This window comes from Stigmatopora argus, chromosome 12 (genome assembly GCF_051989625.1).
Source record: "Stigmatopora argus isolate UIUO_Sarg chromosome 12, RoL_Sarg_1.0, whole genome shotgun sequence".
In the NCBI taxonomy this organism is placed as follows: Eukaryota; Metazoa; Chordata; class Actinopteri; order Syngnathiformes; family Syngnathidae; genus Stigmatopora; species Stigmatopora argus.
The window spans coordinates 425,322-442,728 of record NC_135398.1 but is presented as its reverse complement, the minus strand read 5'-3'; the positions used below and the strand labels follow the sequence as shown (position 1 = coordinate 442,728).

At 49.8% G+C, this 17,407-nt stretch overlaps 3 protein-coding genes across 4 annotated transcripts; 1 reads left to right on the top strand and 2 right to left on the bottom strand.

The window, feature by feature from the left end:
- Positions 1 to 63: 63 nt before the first annotated feature.
- On the bottom strand, positions 64 to 6,979 carry ranbp9 (RAN binding protein 9). Its single transcript, XM_077614487.1, has 14 exons — positions 6,329 to 6,979; positions 5,062 to 5,173; positions 4,908 to 4,960; positions 3,589 to 3,756; positions 3,461 to 3,483; positions 3,167 to 3,351; positions 2,542 to 2,654; positions 2,356 to 2,464; positions 2,129 to 2,283; positions 1,909 to 2,062; positions 1,695 to 1,813; positions 1,477 to 1,628; positions 1,290 to 1,401; positions 64 to 1,212 (listed from the first exon to the last, which is right to left on the bottom strand). The coding sequence occupies exons 1-14, from the start codon at positions 6,543 to 6,545 to the stop codon at positions 1,082 to 1,084; spliced, it is 1,803 nt and encodes a 600-aa protein (XP_077470613.1). The 5' UTR covers positions 6,546 to 6,979; the 3' UTR covers positions 64 to 1,081.
- A 448-nt stretch (positions 6,980 to 7,427) lies between these two features.
- On the bottom strand, positions 7,428 to 13,524 carry retreg1 (reticulophagy regulator 1). The gene is made up of 9 exons (XM_077614493.1): positions 13,178 to 13,524; positions 12,804 to 12,901; positions 12,657 to 12,690; positions 10,117 to 10,222; positions 9,943 to 10,027; positions 9,706 to 9,828; positions 9,559 to 9,629; positions 8,661 to 8,778; positions 7,428 to 8,597 (listed from the first exon to the last, which is right to left on the bottom strand). The coding sequence occupies exons 1-9, from the start codon at positions 13,507 to 13,509 to the stop codon at positions 8,227 to 8,229; spliced, it is 1,338 nt and encodes a 445-aa protein (XP_077470619.1). The 5' UTR covers positions 13,510 to 13,524; the 3' UTR covers positions 7,428 to 8,226.
- stard3nl (STARD3 N-terminal like) lies at positions 12,056 to 16,894 on the top strand. Of its 2 annotated transcripts, none has more exons than XM_077614497.1 (8): positions 12,056 to 12,256; positions 14,411 to 14,636; positions 15,480 to 15,557; positions 15,650 to 15,727; positions 16,049 to 16,102; positions 16,185 to 16,302; positions 16,395 to 16,493; positions 16,558 to 16,894. In XM_077614497.1, exons 2-8 carry the CDS (start codon positions 14,442 to 14,444, stop codon positions 16,596 to 16,598), a joined length of 663 nt encoding a protein of 220 aa, XP_077470623.1. In that variant the 5' UTR covers positions 12,056 to 12,256; positions 14,411 to 14,441; the 3' UTR covers positions 16,599 to 16,894. The 2 variants fall into 2 exon arrangements, with proteins under 2 accessions (XP_077470623.1, XP_077470622.1); XM_077614496.1 differs by lacking the exon at positions 12,056 to 12,256 and adding an exon at positions 13,243 to 13,727.
- The last annotated feature ends 513 nt before the right edge of the window (positions 16,895 to 17,407 follow it).

Here is a 17,407-nt window from a genome sequence, read left to right as displayed (position 1 = left end):
ATTAGCGACTGCTCAAATAATCATTTGTGGCAGACCTCGTTCCAAGTAAAAGTCATCAAGTCGTCGTTTTTCTTTCGCCGGCTGACGTCCTTTATTGGCATCACGAGTGGCCGTAAACTCAATGCAAGAAACAAGAAGAATTCAAATAAGCATCCTCCGCGCCAACTCCGACCAAAGTAAATGCTGGGTTCCTCCCGCCCCCTTTGACGTCAGCACTAAATAAACGTATACAAAAAAAAAACAGGAAGGGGTCACATTGTGGTGGAGTTTGGGGGCGGGGCTCCCATTCAAAATGGCCGCCATGGTCAGTCGGTGTTAGGGACAGCCGTCAGGGTGGGGGTAATGTGTGTGTGTGTTGGGGGGGTAGGGTTGTGGGTGGGGGGTTCTATTTACCACGTAAAGGGAGGCGGTGTGTGCATATACACGAGTCCACACAGTAGTACTCAAAAGCCTTTCAATCCTATCTTTAACCACCAGGGGGACGCAAAGCTCGATGTACTACGATTGCTTTCGAAGGGGGCAGTTTAGACATGTATTTCCACTCTTGGAAATGATTTTAAAACAAGGATGGAAATTAAAATATAATTTAAAAGAAAAAAGAATTACAATATTGTGTTATTCCTTAAATGAAAAAGATTTGGTAAAATAGAAATATTAGTCCTGACCAAGTTTGTTTGAATTACGAGAATAGCCGGCAAATTGTTTGTTTTTCGCGCCGCGGACGGCGTTAAAAGACCAATCCATTCCAAGTAGAGGTGATGGCAGCGATTGAACGAAAGCTCATTCGTCGCCATCCTCCCGCTTCAAATGGACCGGACGTCTACCCGGGACGAACCTACGGATGGGCGTCCGCATCTTGGACGAAATTTGTGTGAATTGGGATGTGGTCGTTGCGACTAAATGGGGTTCGAAATCGGCAACTAGCCAACTCCTACCAGTCCAAATTGGAGTCAACGAGCAAAAACCAAAATATGGCTTTGCCGCCATTGCGTGGCATTTATGGGGAACTTGTTTTTTTCTCCACCCGCTCCCCCCGACGGCGGCCCAAGACCTTTGCGCAGTACTGTGTGCGGCCGCACGGCTAGTGCAGGTAGTCGTCCACGGAGGCGAAGGCGCAGGAGCCGCTGCCCGTTCGCGCCATGATGGCGAGGCACTGCGCGGCCTGGCCCACCGCCTGGGCCAGGGGGGGCTGCTTGGGCAGGTTGTGCGTCTCTGCGAGGCAAACAAAGCACAGGCGCTCAAAATTGGGAGCCCGCCGCCGCCGTCGTCAAAGCGCCGGCGCCACCTACCGAGTATTGCGCTGTTGAGGGTGGAGCAGACGGGCTCCCTCTGGATGGCGTCCAGCTGGTAACCCACCGGGCTGCTCCACGGGTCCGAGTAGGCCAACAGGCTGAAGGCGTCCTGAAAGTGCGTCGTGGTGTGGCGTTACGCTTTCCGCAGAGTTGGAACGCGAGCATTCACCAAAGCCAGTGGTACCTTGAGCATCTTCTTGTTGGCCGAGTTCTTTCCGCACTCTCTCCGCAGATGCTCGCTCATGCTCTGCAGCTCCCGGCCAAAGTGGATCATCCTCTCCACGGCCGCCTGGCTGCCGCCGCACAGCTGGCGCTTGACCAGGGCCGACTCCACTTCTGCCGGCGAGCGAGCGGGCGTCACCCGTGGCCGTTCGCCGCTCACCGTCCCAATCGGCGTCTTACCCATATCGGCGTCGCAGTCGTCCGGCTCGTGGGCGTGTTTGGAGGAGGAGCCGTTCAGGAAGCCGTTGGACGACTCGCTCACGCCGTTGCTGAAGTGCTCCACCTCCATGTCCACGTCGCTGTCGGGCAGAGGAAGGAAGGACGAGACGAAACGTGACGCGCGCTAAGCGTCGGCCCGAAAATTGCCCACCCGCCAATCATCGAGTCCCATCACCTGCTTCCGGTCGTCTGGCAGCGGTTCCCGTTCGAGCTGACGTCGGAGGCCGGGGGGGCGGGGCCCGAGCTCGGGGGGCAGGGCTTGTGACTCTGCGGGGTGGAGCCGTGGCTCTTGTTGGACGTCACGCCGTTGCAACAGTTGTTGTCCCCGCCTGCGACAGGGAGCCGGCGCTTTTAGAAAGGCCCAGGCCCGGCCGACGCACGGCCCCGCGGCGTACCTGTCAGGTAGGACGGCGCGCTGCCGCTTTTGTGGGCGGGGCTGCCGAAGGGCCGCGGGGAGCCGGAGTAAGTGTCCTGAGATTTGGGGCTGCGGCCTCCCAGACAGCGCACCTCGCTGTCCGTCCCGTTCACCATCTCGATGAACTGTCTCACCCTGAACGAGGGCCGCGTCAACGCGTATCGGGCCGGCTACCGTCCTGGCCTACGCTATGGCCGGAGCAGTTACTTGAGCATGAAGAGCAGGTCCGGGTTCCTCTCCAGGAGGTTGGGGTACAGCTGCTGGGTGGTTTCGATGGCCTCGCCCATCCGGCCCGACAGCACCAGCTTCTGGATCTCTGCAAAGAAGACAGAAAAATTAAAAAAAAATGCCACCCGGCGAGCATTTTGGCCGCCGGCGGGCGGACCCACTCACTCTGCCGATTCTTGATGGAGGCCAGCTCCTCGTGCACGGCCTGGTCCGTGGTCTTGGCGAAGGCTTCGGCCGTGGCGCAGTAGCTGTGGTGCACCAGGTAGGACGCCACCATCCTAACGCGGCAAACGGAGCACGCTGACTTCGGGGGGGACGGACGACGCGAGCAAATTGGGCGTCCCGGGACGTTCGGAGAAGCGGAGATTGTTCTTTGCGCCAGCTTAAAAAGGACGTTGCCCCGTTTTTGAACTCGGTCACGTCACCGGCTCCAAAACTTCCTCTTTTTAATCTGGTGTCGTGACCAGACTGGATAACAGCAGGCCCAACAAATGCAGATTAAATCCGGGCGGGAGCGCAAAGAACACAAAGAGATAATCTGGTCCGTTTGATACGGGAGGGGAGGCGGAGCGCCATTAAGTTCAGCGGATGGCCGCCAGACCCTTCAAGTCCAAACGGCTCGGACTCCGCCGGTTTATTTACGGGGGCGCCGCCTGCCGTCAATTTTGGGGCTGCTCCCGTTTGAGCCACGCCCGTCGTTTAGCGAATGCGCGCATTTGGCTCACCTTTGACTTTTCAGCATGAGCAAAAGAAGGCAATGTCGACACGTGTGCTTCGGCGAGGTTCTTACTTTTGGATCATGGACTGCCACTCGCCCTCGCGCTCGCCCACGGGGAAGCGGTCGATTTGCGCCTGGATCTTGGTTCTCCACTCGCGCATGTAGTCCTCGATGTCGAAGACGAACGGGTGCTGGCCAAAGTTGGCGTCCACCACCTCGCCCGGAGTCTGCAGGCCCACCGTCGGGTACAGGTTGGGCTGCAGAGGGGAGGGGCAGGGGGAGGGGCAGGGGGCAGGACACCGGCGCCGCTCGGTCAGGAGGAGGACGCCGCCAATGCTCGGAAGTTCAGCCCAGCCGGGTACTTACCGGGAGGTCTGTGAAGGCGATGCCTGCGGGAGAGAGAGTGGGCGTGACTTACGGGCGAGAAACATTTGGGGTGAAAAAGCAAGCGAGACATTTGGTAAAAAGGAGGAGCGAGGGGCCGCTCAGCTGACCCAGGCTGTGTCCGTTCTTTGTGTAAAAGCAGGTGTTGTTGATGAGGTTGACGCAGCAGCCGATGACGTCGCCCGTGGTGAAGGTGGGCCCGTACGGCTGCCCCGTGCCGGACGAGCAGAAGGAGTGGCCGTCGTCACCGTGGTAACCGTAAGAGTGCTTGTCCCAACCTGGTGGGGAGGGGGGAAATGGCGGTAAGCACACTTGCCTTCTTACCATGCGTCGGGAGTGAGGACAATCCCATTTAGCCTTTCAAATGTATTTTTGGAACTCAAGACCATTTTTGAAAAGACAGACAAACAAACAAATCTTAAAATTTGATTTGTTTATTTGCTTCCAACGCCACTTTCGTTATTTTTTTTGCTCAAAACCTACCGTATTTTCACAACTATAAGGCGCGCGTAAAAGTCAAAAAATTTCTCCAAAATAGACAGGGCGCCGTATAATCCAGTGCGCTTTATATATGGACCAATACTAAAATTGTTATCACGATAAAATAAAATAAATCAGTCGATAGGACAACTACGGAAACCAGCCCGCGACTCTACTATTTTCCCGTAGATAAAGTACTGCGCAGTGACTGCTGGGATATAGAGTTCTTAATACACCCAGTTCTTCAATACAGTTAGTATGACGGTGACCACACTAATTTGGTGCTGGCCATCATTTTGGCTGGATTTACAAAAGAGATCCTGCCGCTAAATGTTGGCGTCAACAGAGCATTCAAAGCTAGACTGTGAACTATGTATATATATTATATATAATAACTCGGAGCTTGCCGTCATTCCCGGAGGCTTAAAAACTACAACCGCGGGACCCGGCGTTTTGGAAGACTCATTTGGGCAATTGTTTAATTCGGACACAGAAAATGAGGACTTCGATGGATTTGTGGGTGATGATGACGCGAGTAAGTTGTAAAATGTCTAAATAAAGTACAACCGAACTCAGTTTTGCTTCCGTTGCCTTTTTAAAACATGTTTTTAGCGTGTGGGTGTAGCGAGAAAGAACTATATTTCCCAGCAGTCACTGCGCACCGGAACCCGAATATAGGCTGCTTCCGGTAGCCAGCGCTATTGCGTTTCGATGTTCATCCATATATAATATATATGCATCTAATGAAATGGTGCGTGCTTTGTGTGTCTAAAATACAGAAATAGCACTCGTTACTGACACTGCGGCGTAAAATACGATGCGCCAAATAGTCGTGAAAATACGGTACTTTTTTTTCAATGTCAATAATGTCATTAATGGAAATGTCTTTTTTTTTCTCCATCTGGTTGTTTTTGTAGAATTAAAAACCATTATGTGAGTGCGTTCTTACCAGGCAGCCGGTTCATGTTGACACCCTGAGCCGAGAGGCCGATGCCCATGTACCTGAGAGCGGGGACACCGTCAAAAAGTTGACATTTGACAAGCACAATAGTCCAGTTCCAACCGGTTCCAGGCCTACACAATCACATTTTTTTCCTCCTTACCCGTCTCGGCCTTTACTGATGATCTTGACCTCGAAGTAGTAGACGCCGCACGCCGCCGGAATGGGGTGCGTGGCCCGCACGGACGCCGCGTCCTTCGGGGTCTTGCCGTGACCTTGGGGGGACATTCCAATGGTTAAACAAAACGCTCTAAGAAAAAAAAAAGACCTGGATTGGAGGTCAACTTCATTTGAATTGGGACGCCTGGTATTAAATTGAATGGTCGCCTTTGGTGGCAGCATGTGTAAAGGTTAACTCGTGTCATATTTCCATACACAGAAAGCAATAATACATTCAAAAGGAGTAAAAAAGTAGCAGTAGTCACACAGGACAATGCTACTTTTAGCTGGCTAGTCTATGTAGGAGTTACTATAAAGTAGCAGTGTAGACAATTAGCACACTTAAGTGAGCCGAAAAAAGACTTCTTTTATTTTAGTGGCTAAAAATAGGCATGTTTATTTGTGAGTCAACTCGGAGTTAATTTATCCAGCCTGGGTTATTTCATAGATTAACTCAGTGGCTGCCATTGACAGCTGAAGACGTCCAACCCACTTGGACTGGGAGAGTTGACGGGCATCAAAAACATAACTTGCATGCATCAATGGCACTGAAACATGAGCCTAGTTCCAACGATTTCCCGTCTATCAGGCCTTCCTCGTTATACATAGAGAAGACGAAAAAAATACAGCTAAGTAGGGACACACGTATGATTTATGAATAGAGACAGCCCTCCAAATGAAAGATTCATTTTTAAAATAATCCACATCGAAGTCGTGATACATCTCACGACAGCCATAAACGTTTATCTTTCATCGTGAGGCTTCTGGAAAGCTTCGTCCTTTTCTTTCTAATGACATTCTCTTTGCATTTCCTGCCAGTTAGCCATTTCTGCTACATTGGCCCAGTCAGGAAGAAAAAAATAATCATTCCATACAGAATTAGGATTTGAGCGTCCAAGTTAAGGTCTCGCGGACAGATTTGAGGACGCCCTTCGAGCTCTTATTTTATTTGTTGTTGTTTTTTTGTAACCATGACTAACACCAGACAGCCTCGAAAGTACCAATTGGGTTGCGTTTACGAGGCCATTGAGCTTGTGGATGACTGTGAAAAGAGATCAAGATGTCCTCTCGAGCTCCACTAGCCTAGCCACTTTGTTTTTAGCCTCCTCGAATCGACTCGTCTCGACGCGCATCTGGCTTCCATCAAACTCGGGGGACCCCCGGGAGGAGACACGCCGCCAAACAAACGTCACGGGCGCCCGTGTCATTACCTTTATAGTGCACCCGGAGGTTGTTCTGCGAGAGGCCGATGTAGCTAAACTTGTCCTTGGGGCTCCAGGAGCGAGGCAGCGGCGTCTCGCTCTCGTTGACGGCCGGGTAGAGGCGGCGCAATCGCTGGTTGAGTTCCTTCTCCTGCTCGTTGAGCGTCGAGTCCCCGTGGACGACCACCGACATGAGGAAGCCGCAGCCGGACGACTGGCCCGACATGTCGCTGGCGCTCGAGTGGCTCGTCGGCGACAAGCCGAAGCCGCTGGCGTCCGTCAGCGTCCGAGTCCGAGTCCCAGTCGGCTTGAAACGGGGCCGAGCTAAAGCTAGCTCAAGCTAGCTCAAGTGGACTAGCAGCAGCCGCGGCTCTTGTTAGCCGAGCGGCTAACGCTTTTAGCGAGAGGCAAAGCGCTCGGCTGGACGTCAACAGGGCCGAAGAAAAGAGCAGACGGTCGCCGAGGGAGCAGCCCTTCGCCTGGGCTGCCTTGTCACGTCGGGACGGCTTGACAAACGCTTCAAATGCGGAAGGTGGGCAACGTATCGGCGGCGTCCGTCGAGCTAAGCGAGCAGAAAGTCTCGAATAATGAGCTCGCTCAGCCGAGATCTTTTGTTTGTTGTTGGAGCCTGATCTTACTTTGTGATTGGCTGACGCAGCTTGAGCCTCGCTTCTGATTGGGGGCGAGCGTCGTGCTCACTTCCGTGTTTGTCAGGAGAAGTAAACACAGGAGTCATCGCCCACATAAAACTAACTCACAAGTCGTCGTCTGAGTTGTCACTTGTCATTTTTTTTTGCTCGTTTATGACGACGCGCTAAGCGATATCACCCCGATTTAATCAATTAAGTTATATGCAAGGCGAATTTAACTTGATTAGGATTGGAAACAAATAAACTATGTTAAAATATGACATCAATTTTGTAATTTCCAAGTGAATGAGGTTGTTAGGACTGAAAAATGGGATACCATTTCGATTCAATTCAACGATTTGTTTTGTTTTATTTGGGCGTTGACATCTTTTTTTCAAATTCGACTCTCCAGTCCTCTCAATCAAAATGGATTGGACGTCTGGCACTGGCGATGGAACCCAAGAAACAAGGAGACACGATACATTGTGACATTGTATTAACACCATAGCTCAAATTACAAGGATACATTGAAGCATGTCAAACGGCAAAGGTCAGACAAGCAGAAGGCAACTTAGGACATTTATCATAATTATGATTAAATATTTTGATAAAGAAGTTCTTATTTTCTTTGAGTAAAGCTTGACTAGTCTGGATTGACATCCATTTGGATGTAAAGCAGCAGATTTGTAGGCACTGTTAAACATATAGATATTTGTCATAATGTGATGATCACAAAGTGATTGCGAGTTCAGTAGAAAACAGACAAGGTGCCTTTTTTTAAGTACACTGCGGTGCATAAATATGATAAGCATTGATATATCTCATTTCACTTAAGATGCACACAATTATAAATGAAAAGGAAAAAAAAAACATTTCAAAAGATAAGAGTAAACACTAAAAAAATCCAACCAGCGGAAGAGAATTTAAAGAAAATATGAAATGTTGGCAATTTGCAGCTACATGTGGTCACATTACAATGAACTGGCATTATTTTTGCTGGGTTTTAGAGTTATGCGCCCATCATTAGCATTTGTCATACATTTGCTACAATTAGTAAAAGATTCGCCGTGTATGGCAGGCGATGAGTTAAGCCATGGACGTATGGATCGAGATCGACGAGTCGTTGCGAGTAAAATAAAGAAAAGCCAGAATGGACCTAGCCACATCTGGTAGTGGAAAAGCTCAAAAAGGAGTGGCACTCGTGCGTCACGTCACGCGAGGGAAGCGAGTTTAGGAGTGGCGCCGCCGAACCGATTTAACTCGGTGGCGAAGGCGAGGTCAGTGGCGCCTGAGGAGGTTGGCGAAGAAGCCGGGCGACTTGTCGCCACGTTCTCGGGGGCCGCTCTTGATCGCGCCGCCTCCGAGGAGGTCCAGTTCCGCCCCCAGCTGCTCCAGCTCGGCCTGGTCCAGCAGCTCGAAGTCGTCGGCCTCGCCGTCCGACTCCTCGCTCGGCGCGGGAAAGGTAGAGGGGAAGGGGAAGCCGGCGGCCGCCCCCGCCCGCTCCAGGACGGCGGCCGCCACGGCGTCCCGGACGGCGTGGCGGACCAGTTCCAGGGCGTCGGCCTCGTCCTCGCCGTCGACGGGGGCCCCGTCGTCCACCGAGGGGAAGTCGTAGAGTCCCCCGGAGAAGACTTCCTCTCGGTCCAGGTCTGGGTAGAGGTCCCGTTATTGTTGTCCTTTTTAAATAGAAAATGTAATGTCTTTTCACCCACCTTCCGAGTTCTCCGTCTGCGGCGTGTTCTCCTCCGACAGGTTCAAGTTGTCCGTCCACGTCACTTCCGACACCGACGTGTCCGACACCGACAGCTCACCGCGGGCCGCCGAGTCCAGCTGAGCGGCCCAAAAGCAGACGTCGAGGGGTTAAACTCATTGACCGGGACGAGGATAGAGCAGACATGGGCAAACTACGGCCCGCGGGCCATATACGGCCCGTTAGGCCTTTTAATCCGGCCCACCGACGTCCAAATTATTATATATATATATATATTTTTTAATGCGGTCAAAATACAGGAAATCATTGGATGACCTGCATGAGCAATTCTGCCGTCGGTTTTGTGATTTTGGAAAAATTGACAGCTTGTGTCATATCCTTTGTCACAAGACCCGGAAAGGGTTCTACGGGAGTTGCAGTTGGAACGGATTGATCTCCAATGTGACAAGTTCAACTCCCTGAAAGTCTCTTGCGTTTTAGGCTTCATGAAGTGCAGCCAAATTTCCAAACATCCAGAAGATGGCACAGAGGATTTTGGTGTTATTTGGCTCGACATATGTGTGTGAAGAGACCTTTAGTCTGATGAAAACCAAGAAAGCACCCCATAAATCCCAGATGAGTGATGAGTATGTTCATACTTTAGTCCTTTTTTTCTGTTTAGGTTTCATTTGTACTGTTAACGGATGCAGTTTTTTATATGTATCGTATCTTGTGCTGACCCGGCCCGCCCGCCTGTCAAATTTTTAAAGTCAATGTGGCCCTATCACGGCCCCTACCGACAGGGCGGCCACGTTCCCCTCAAAGCCCCTGAACTACGATCGACGAACTATTTTCAATTCCCGTTAAAACATGAGCCAAGGCCCCCGCCATCGCCGAATCCCGTTTGACGAAGCGCCCACCTTGGGAAACATGGAGGACAGGTCCAACTCCGCCGACTCCTTCTCCAGCCGAGCGTTGAGGATTCTTCTCTCTGCGGAAGCACGACGGTCCGGTTGAGCGACGGCTAAAAACCGGCGACCTAGCGGTTGGGAACGTGACGGCGTCACCGTGATCTTCCTTGATCTTCCGCAGCAAGGTCGCCACGCCAAAGTCCACCTTCCGTAGGAGCGTCTTCAGCCAGAGGGACGTCTCGGGAGAAGACAGCACGGGCCACAGGAACACCAAGGACACTGAGCGTGGAGGAGAACCATTGAAAAATGCATCTATCGTTGTCCATGAGATATAGATATATATATATATAATTTTGGAAGTCCCGCTACTTAGCAACTTTGGGCGGCACTCACCGAGAAAGTAGGAGATGAAGATCCCTGGAATGTAGCGTCCGAGGACGGCCAAGAAAGTGCAGAAGCTGCACACCAGCAAGCAGAACTGGACAAGTGCAGAGAAGAAGAAGAAGATGAGGAGGAGGAGGATGCAAGGATGAAGATGAGCACCATGACAATCTACAAGAGGCTGACCTTGCCGGGGTTCTGCCGCTTGAAAGCCGACGTCTCCTGCAGGAAGAGGCGCACGGAGGCGCTCGGTTGAAGCGGGGAGCCCGACTTCGGCTCCATGCTCTCCCGGCTGAAAGACAAACCCCCGAGGTCCTTGAAATGCCAGCGTGCTTCAGGCAGCCACCGCTAGATGGCTTCCAGATTGACAAAAGGCAAAGCTACTAGCTTGGTAGTATACATTCATCACTGATTAGATTGCATTGTCATCCGTCTGCTCCAGGGCTGCCCCACTTTGCGCAGTCCTGGACGCCCCCCGTCTTCCGGTCTGGTTTCCGTATCGCCCTCCTTTACCACAGCTCAATCAAACAATCAACTCAACGGTCATCAAGCTGTCTAGAAGCTCGAGAACAGACTGGTTAGGGGCCCTGCAGGAGCCGAGTTGGGCACCCCTGGTCTACTGCGTCGCTGACAGTCACAGAGTAAGTACTTGTAGTACGTACGAGTTAGTAAAAGGGCAATTGGGGTTGAAAAGAGATAGTGACGGCGATCGGCGTCCGATCCATTTCAAGCTGGTAGCGATGGTTTCACCGCCAGCGAAAAAAGGATTGGACGTCTGTCGTCGCCAACGGGTTAAGATGTGAGGTCACAAGCCTGAAACCGGTACCTCAGTAGCGCTCCGCACGATAGATCCAAAGCAAAGCCAAAAGAAAAAACCAAAAGAGCCAAATTCCCTTTGGTACGAGCGTCGGAGAGCGCGTGTTCAAATCCCGGCTGTGTTTACGCTAAATCAAGTCCGGCTGGCCTTTTTGAAGACGGGCGCTCTAAAAATAACAGCAGTCACGCTACTTGGTGACGAAGGCCGACAACACGACGCACAACCCACACACAAACATTCACGCACACACACACACACACACACCAGCCTATATAAACACATGTATTTCTAAATAGAATCGGACAAACCAATACACACACATACCAAGTCACACACTTTATCAACCATATGTTTACACACACAATTACAGACACAAGCAAACACACAAGCGTATAAACACACACACACACACACACACACACACACACGTGATGGCAGCAAGTAACACAAAATGTCCAAAGATCACGTGACCTCGGCAAGTGCCACGTGGCGGTCTTCGAGGAAAGACCTCCAGTGTCCCAACACTTGTGAAACGCAAACGCCGTGTGCCGGACGGCCCGACCAATGGAGGAACGGGGGCGCGTTCCCGAGGGAGCGCTACCATTGGACGAGAGCAAGCTACTGTCATCATCGAAAACAAATCGACCACAACACACAAACACACACAAATAATTTCCAGATTTTTTAACCATATATTCCAATGGAGAAAAACTTAAACATTTGTAGGGCGACGGACGTTCATTTTGGCTCAATACCGGGTCACTTTTTCATTTTAGGCTATTTCTGGGTGACATCCTATTCCCTTTGGGTACCTTGGTGTTGGTTTGTGGCATTTTGAGGTCACTTCCTGTCAATTTTGGGCCATTTCTGGGTGACTTCCTGTTCATTTCGGGTCATTTTGTCTTGATTCGGGGCAACTTCCTGTTCATTTTTCAGCATTTCAGTCTGACTTCATTTTGGGGGAATACCAGGTCACTTCCTGTTGAATTAGGCTTTTCACAACTCAACTCCGGTTCATTTTTGGGACACTTTTAACGAGCAGTTACTGTTGATTTTGGGCCGTGGTATATGTTATTCACATTCATAAATATTGTTAAGTCATCCAGTTACATGGCACAGACTGTGACATTCCAACAATTGCACACGTACGTAACAGCATAGCCAACAAATACACACACACACACACATGCACACAGCTGACGCTTTTGTGCAAATGCGTCAGCTGTCGACTGTTTACTAATCTCCCACAATCCTTTGCATGAGAGGCCGTCACATGACGACGGACGGACGGCCACAGGTGATAAACAGTGACTACGGAACAACAACAACCACGGTGACGTCCAATCTTTTAATCCTTCTGGCGTGAATGGAAAGGAGTTTCTCATGTGTTGACGTCCAATCCATTTGAAGTGGGAGGGCGGCAACAAATCGACGCTCTTTCCTTCTCTGCCAACCCTCCCGCATCAATTGTCTCACGCCGTCAGTGGCAGCCAATGAGTTAAAATATACGTAAGTATCATGTGTATCATGTAAAATGGAAGGTGTCAAAAGTAGGTCGGTACATTTGGAGAAAATATTTCTGTATTTGTTTCCTTAAATTTAATTTGCATAGTTTTTTAATGGAAACAAAAAGATAAAATTCATCTCTTTTTGGGTGTTAAAAAGATAATAAATTGAGAACAAAACAATGTTCTCAAGTGTATTTTTTTCATTTATTTTATTTTAAATAACTCGTCTAAAAATGTCCTCCCTTAAAATGGACATGTTCTTCCTTGCTTTTATTCATATTATTTCATAATATATGGGCAACATTTTATGGGGTTGAAAAAAGTCCATTTCTAAGGCGTCTTCCTGAAAAATGGGACTTTTTCAATGTATGTATACCTGTATGTGACAAGCGGTCGGTTACCTTGGCAACAGGTCGCAGCCCACGTGATGCTCTCCTGCCAAAGACATGAAGCAAAAAAAGTCACGAGCAGAATTGAAAATGGACTCGTCGAATGGACTGTGAAATCCGTCCAATTGGAAAAGCGTGGCCGAGCCACGAAGCGGTTACCTTTGGTGAGCGCGTCCCTGAGCGTCGCCACGGTCGCCGTCAAAAGCAGCCCCCAGGCCAGTAGGCAGTAGGCTCGCCAAGAGCCGCGAGCCGTCCACCTGGCAGCGAGCGTACCTTTAGACATCGCTCGCTTCAACGCACGGACGGCGATCCACGTCCAACCGTTTCGAACTGGGAGGGTCTTTCAATTCAATCTCGCTCCTTTTTGTCCCTTCATTGATCTAGCTTATGTCGTTATTTCTCTGGAAACGGCATCGAATCGCTACCGGCGAACGTCTATCGCCGTCAATGGCACGGAAACCTGCGTGATTGTTGACCAAGCAGCCCCTCCTAGTTGAAACGGATCGAAGGTCTACGTCATGCTGCCCACTTACCAGATGGCCGCGTTGGACGCAGCGAACAGGGCTAAAGTCCTGCAGCCGAACCGCTCCCAGTCCACCAGGGTGGACAGAAGTCCGCCTCCGGTGGGCCGCTCGACCTCGGGGGAACGGACCGGGAGGGACTCGGCCCCGTGAGACCGGGCCGGGATCGCCTCGTCATCCGGGGACCGGGCCGGGATCTCCGGCTGCGCGTCCCCGGCTGCGAGCTCCTCTTCCCGGTTTTCCAGCATCCAAACTCCGCCGCTGCCACAGAGCAGTCGGTTTGTTCCCGTCGAGGGCGGTGCGACTCTTACTTCCGGGGGCTCGCTTTTCAAAATACACCTCATTTGATTCGCTCCCGGAACTGGGGAAATTGAGCGTAGTTTCGCTTTAAAAAAAAACTCCAAGTCCCAGAATGCAGCACTGACGACTTCCTGTCTGAGCTCCTCCAGCAGGAAGCTGCTGACAGTTACAAGACATGAAACCTTCGCTGCCTGCTGACAATTCTCCGTTGGCCCAAAATCCGAAAGACAACAAACGAGCAACTTTGAAGCGCGTTTGAAAGGCAAGTCACGGACAAATGTCGAGTTTTTCTTTTAGTTGGTTTGCTGTCTTAAATGTTAGACGATGACGACGCGTCCGCTTGTTGTTTGTCCACGGTTTCGGCCCAAATGAGCTTCTGCTTAATCCTCAATTGTTTACCTTCCCATCTCGGCTTTTTCCTCAGTCGTTATCCAGTCCCTTTTCTGAACGCTATTATCATCCACAATGTCTTCTTACTTCCATATTTTGGCCCCAAACGATGAAGGCTTCGTGAAGAAGAAGATGATGATGATGCTAGCGAAAAGATGCATCACTGCATCTTCGCCAAGTTTTAGTGCCACTGGCGGCGATAAACGTCCGTTTTGGCAGCCAGTGATGCCAGCAAATGGTTTCCATTGTCTGGTAAATCACCACATCATGCAAAGATATGATGCAGAAATCAACATTTCAAAAGGATGAGGCCATGACAACTACTAGAAAGACCATCAATCATTATGAACTCACTGGTTGCCATTGACGCCGATAGAGCGCCAATGATTGACTGGACGACTCTTTGCGGTAAACATGTTGACATTTTTAGAGCCACGCCATTGGACGGCAGGGAAAGAGTGTCTGGCTTTAGGCCACCGCAAGGTATTCTGGGAATTCGGGCAGCAATTCCACGGTTACCCTAACCCTGGGATGCCGACCGTCTCTCGCACGCAGATGCAGTCGCGCGACGGCCAGCGACGCCAACATGTACTCTGAGCGGAACGGCGTGGCCGACGCCCTCGACGGCGAGGCCAGGTGTTCTACGCCCCTGCGGGCCCACGTGGACTCGTATGAGGAGACGCAGAAGAAGAAGTGCATCTCGGACGTGAGGAGGACCTTCTGCCTCTTTGTCACGTTCGATCTGTTGTTCGTCACATTGCTGTGGATCATCGAGCTCAACGTAAGCCCCTCTTTTTTCTTTTTCTTTTTTCTTTGTTCTTTGTTTACGGCCAATCGGCTTGTGGATCGGGACCTTTTGAGAGGTCGATCGGTCATACCGCTTTCGGAGGCACGAAACGGGAACATTCGCTCGAACTACTTCAAACCAAAAATGGCTCACTTCCTGTTTGGCGTCACGGTTGATCCGGACTTTTGGTGCATACTCTTATGATTGAAATATCCACCCGATTTGTGCATGTGCGGTCGATTGGTCGCCGGTCTTTTGGTCGCCATCTTTTGGTCGCGGTCTTTTGGTCGCCCGGACCGCGACAACGGGCGACCAAAAGACCGACGACCAAAAGACTGGCGCCAAAACAAGGTAAAACAACAGGTCTACGCATCAATAAAAGCCACCAATGGCCATGAGCAGTTTCACTGAGCCGACGTGTGAGTGTAGAAGAGTTTGGATATACATGCGCTGTCCCTTTAAGAAGCGACGTCAGTTCAGTCATGGTCTTAACAAGTTCTCCAACAAAAAAACTATAAAAGTCCGGGAAATTTGGAGCTTTTCTTTAGCCTAATCATTAATAGGGCATTAAGTATGACTAAATAGTAATTTGCAGTTTGTATTTAGGGAATTTGAGCAACCATTTAAATGGTAATTATCAATAACCTTCCGGGCGACCAAAAGACCGGCGACCAATCGACCGTGTACCGATTTGTGTGGCTCTTGGGATGGGTGCGTATGGCTCTCCGTTAATTGGATGTCTTTTCCCCCCTGTTTTTTTGATTGGATGTCAACTAGCCAACTTTTAAAGAGCCTTGATTTCTTTTTTTAAGCGAACGCTAACTTTGTGTTGGTCAGGTGAACGGCGGGCTTCCCAAGCAGCTCAACCAGGAAGTGCTCCACTACAACTACCACGCCTCCTTCTTCGACATCTTTGTAAGAAAAGGCTGGCACGTTTAACTTGTTGATTCACGCAATTGAGATGTCGGTTTTTCACATTTCGACTTCCCGTGGTGTCTCCGCTTCAGCTTTTAGCCGCGTTCCGATTCGCCGTCCTGATCTTGGCCTACGCCGTCTGCAGGCTGAACCACTGGTGGGCGGTGGCTGTGAGTACACGTCAATTTCTCGCACGTACACACATCATAAATATTTCTAGGTTTGTCTTTATATATAAACTCACAAAGAAGCCTTTACATTCTCAAAGAGTGATGATGACAAATGAATTAATAGTAGCAGCACTATGCTAGTTTTGGTCATTCAATGCATGAAATAGAACAGAAAAACAAGTTGCCGAAACAAAATCATGCAACATTTAAGGAATAAAAATAATACATGAACATAGTAAGTTTAGAAAATGAGCTTAATGCCTGTGGCAAGAGAGTTCGATTCATCCGGACTGGTTTCTTCGTGTTTTGCAACGTATTCAGGTGACCACTGCAGTCAGCTGTGCCTTCCTCATCGTCAAAGTGATCCTTTCAAAGGTGGTGCTGGTCGTTGGCGGTTTGTCTTTTTTTTTAACCGTTCTTCTGACCTCCACTATCCCCACCTTTTTGGGGCGCGTAGCTTTTGTCGCAGGGCGCTTTCGGTTACCTGCTGCCCATCATCTCCTTCGTGCTGGCCTGGATGGAAACCTGGCTGCTGGACTTCAAGGTTCTTCCTCAAGAGATGGAGGACGAAAGCCGTAAGCCAGCCGTCATCTCCATTCTTCTTCTTCTTTATTCTCCGCTCTTTTTCCCCACCACCTTTTTTCGGACTTTTCCAAAACTCGACCAGGTCTTCAGTCCATTTTGGACGCCGGCGCGCAGCGAGCGCCTTTTCTTCCCGGACCGATATCCGACGGCCAGTTCTACTCTCCGCCCGAGTCGGTGGCAGGTGAGCGACCTGTGCTGGATATTCTTTTAACTACAAGCAACCAACGCACTGTTTTCTTCTCTAGATACGGACGACGAGCTTGATGACAAACATGGACTCATTTAAGGGCTTGCCTAGCACTGCTGATGCCAATGCTAACGCACTAATGCATGCTAGGGGGAGTCAAAACACAGTTGCTTTTTTTTAGGATTCCAAAACAGGAAGTTTTGACAGGCACTCTAAAGGGAAAACTTTGCCTTAAGTTACTTGTATGCGCGCATGAGCTTTGTTAAAGTCAAGAAGACGTTTTCTTGGCCAGTATGTAAAAAAAAAAATGTTCTCAAAGTCCGACCCTTACATTATCCCCCCAAAAAAGGGGAAACTAATGCCTTTCAAAATAAAAGTATAGTCTACCAAAAGCACACTTGTCAACTCTATTAACTTTTGACTAGAGACTGAATACCATGGAGAAAATAAGTAAATCCGTTTTTGTTTAGCTCAATAACTATTTCATGGCTATAAAACTTTTACAGCAGCTACAGCTGCGACACATACACAACAAACATCAACAATAACCTCATACAATTGCAATATTATTTAGGAATATAGCCACATTTTAGTAAAATAATTATACTCACCAAAAATCCATTTTATTTGTACACATCCTCCTTTCTTTCCTCCAGAAGATTTCAACTACGCTGTTGTTCGGGTTATCCGTGCGTTGTAGTCATTGTCCGAACGAAAGTTCTTGCTTGTCCCCCGAAAAAAAAGGACACCGTCTATCAGTCTCATTGTGATTTTTCGGGTTTTCTTCACTTGTGAGCCAGGGATATCGTAGTTAGTGGACTGAAAGTGGCGGACAAATCCTTTAGCCGGCTAGCTAGCTTCGGAGCTTTCTTTAGCTTCTCTTCATTCAAAAGTCCGTCTTGAAAATA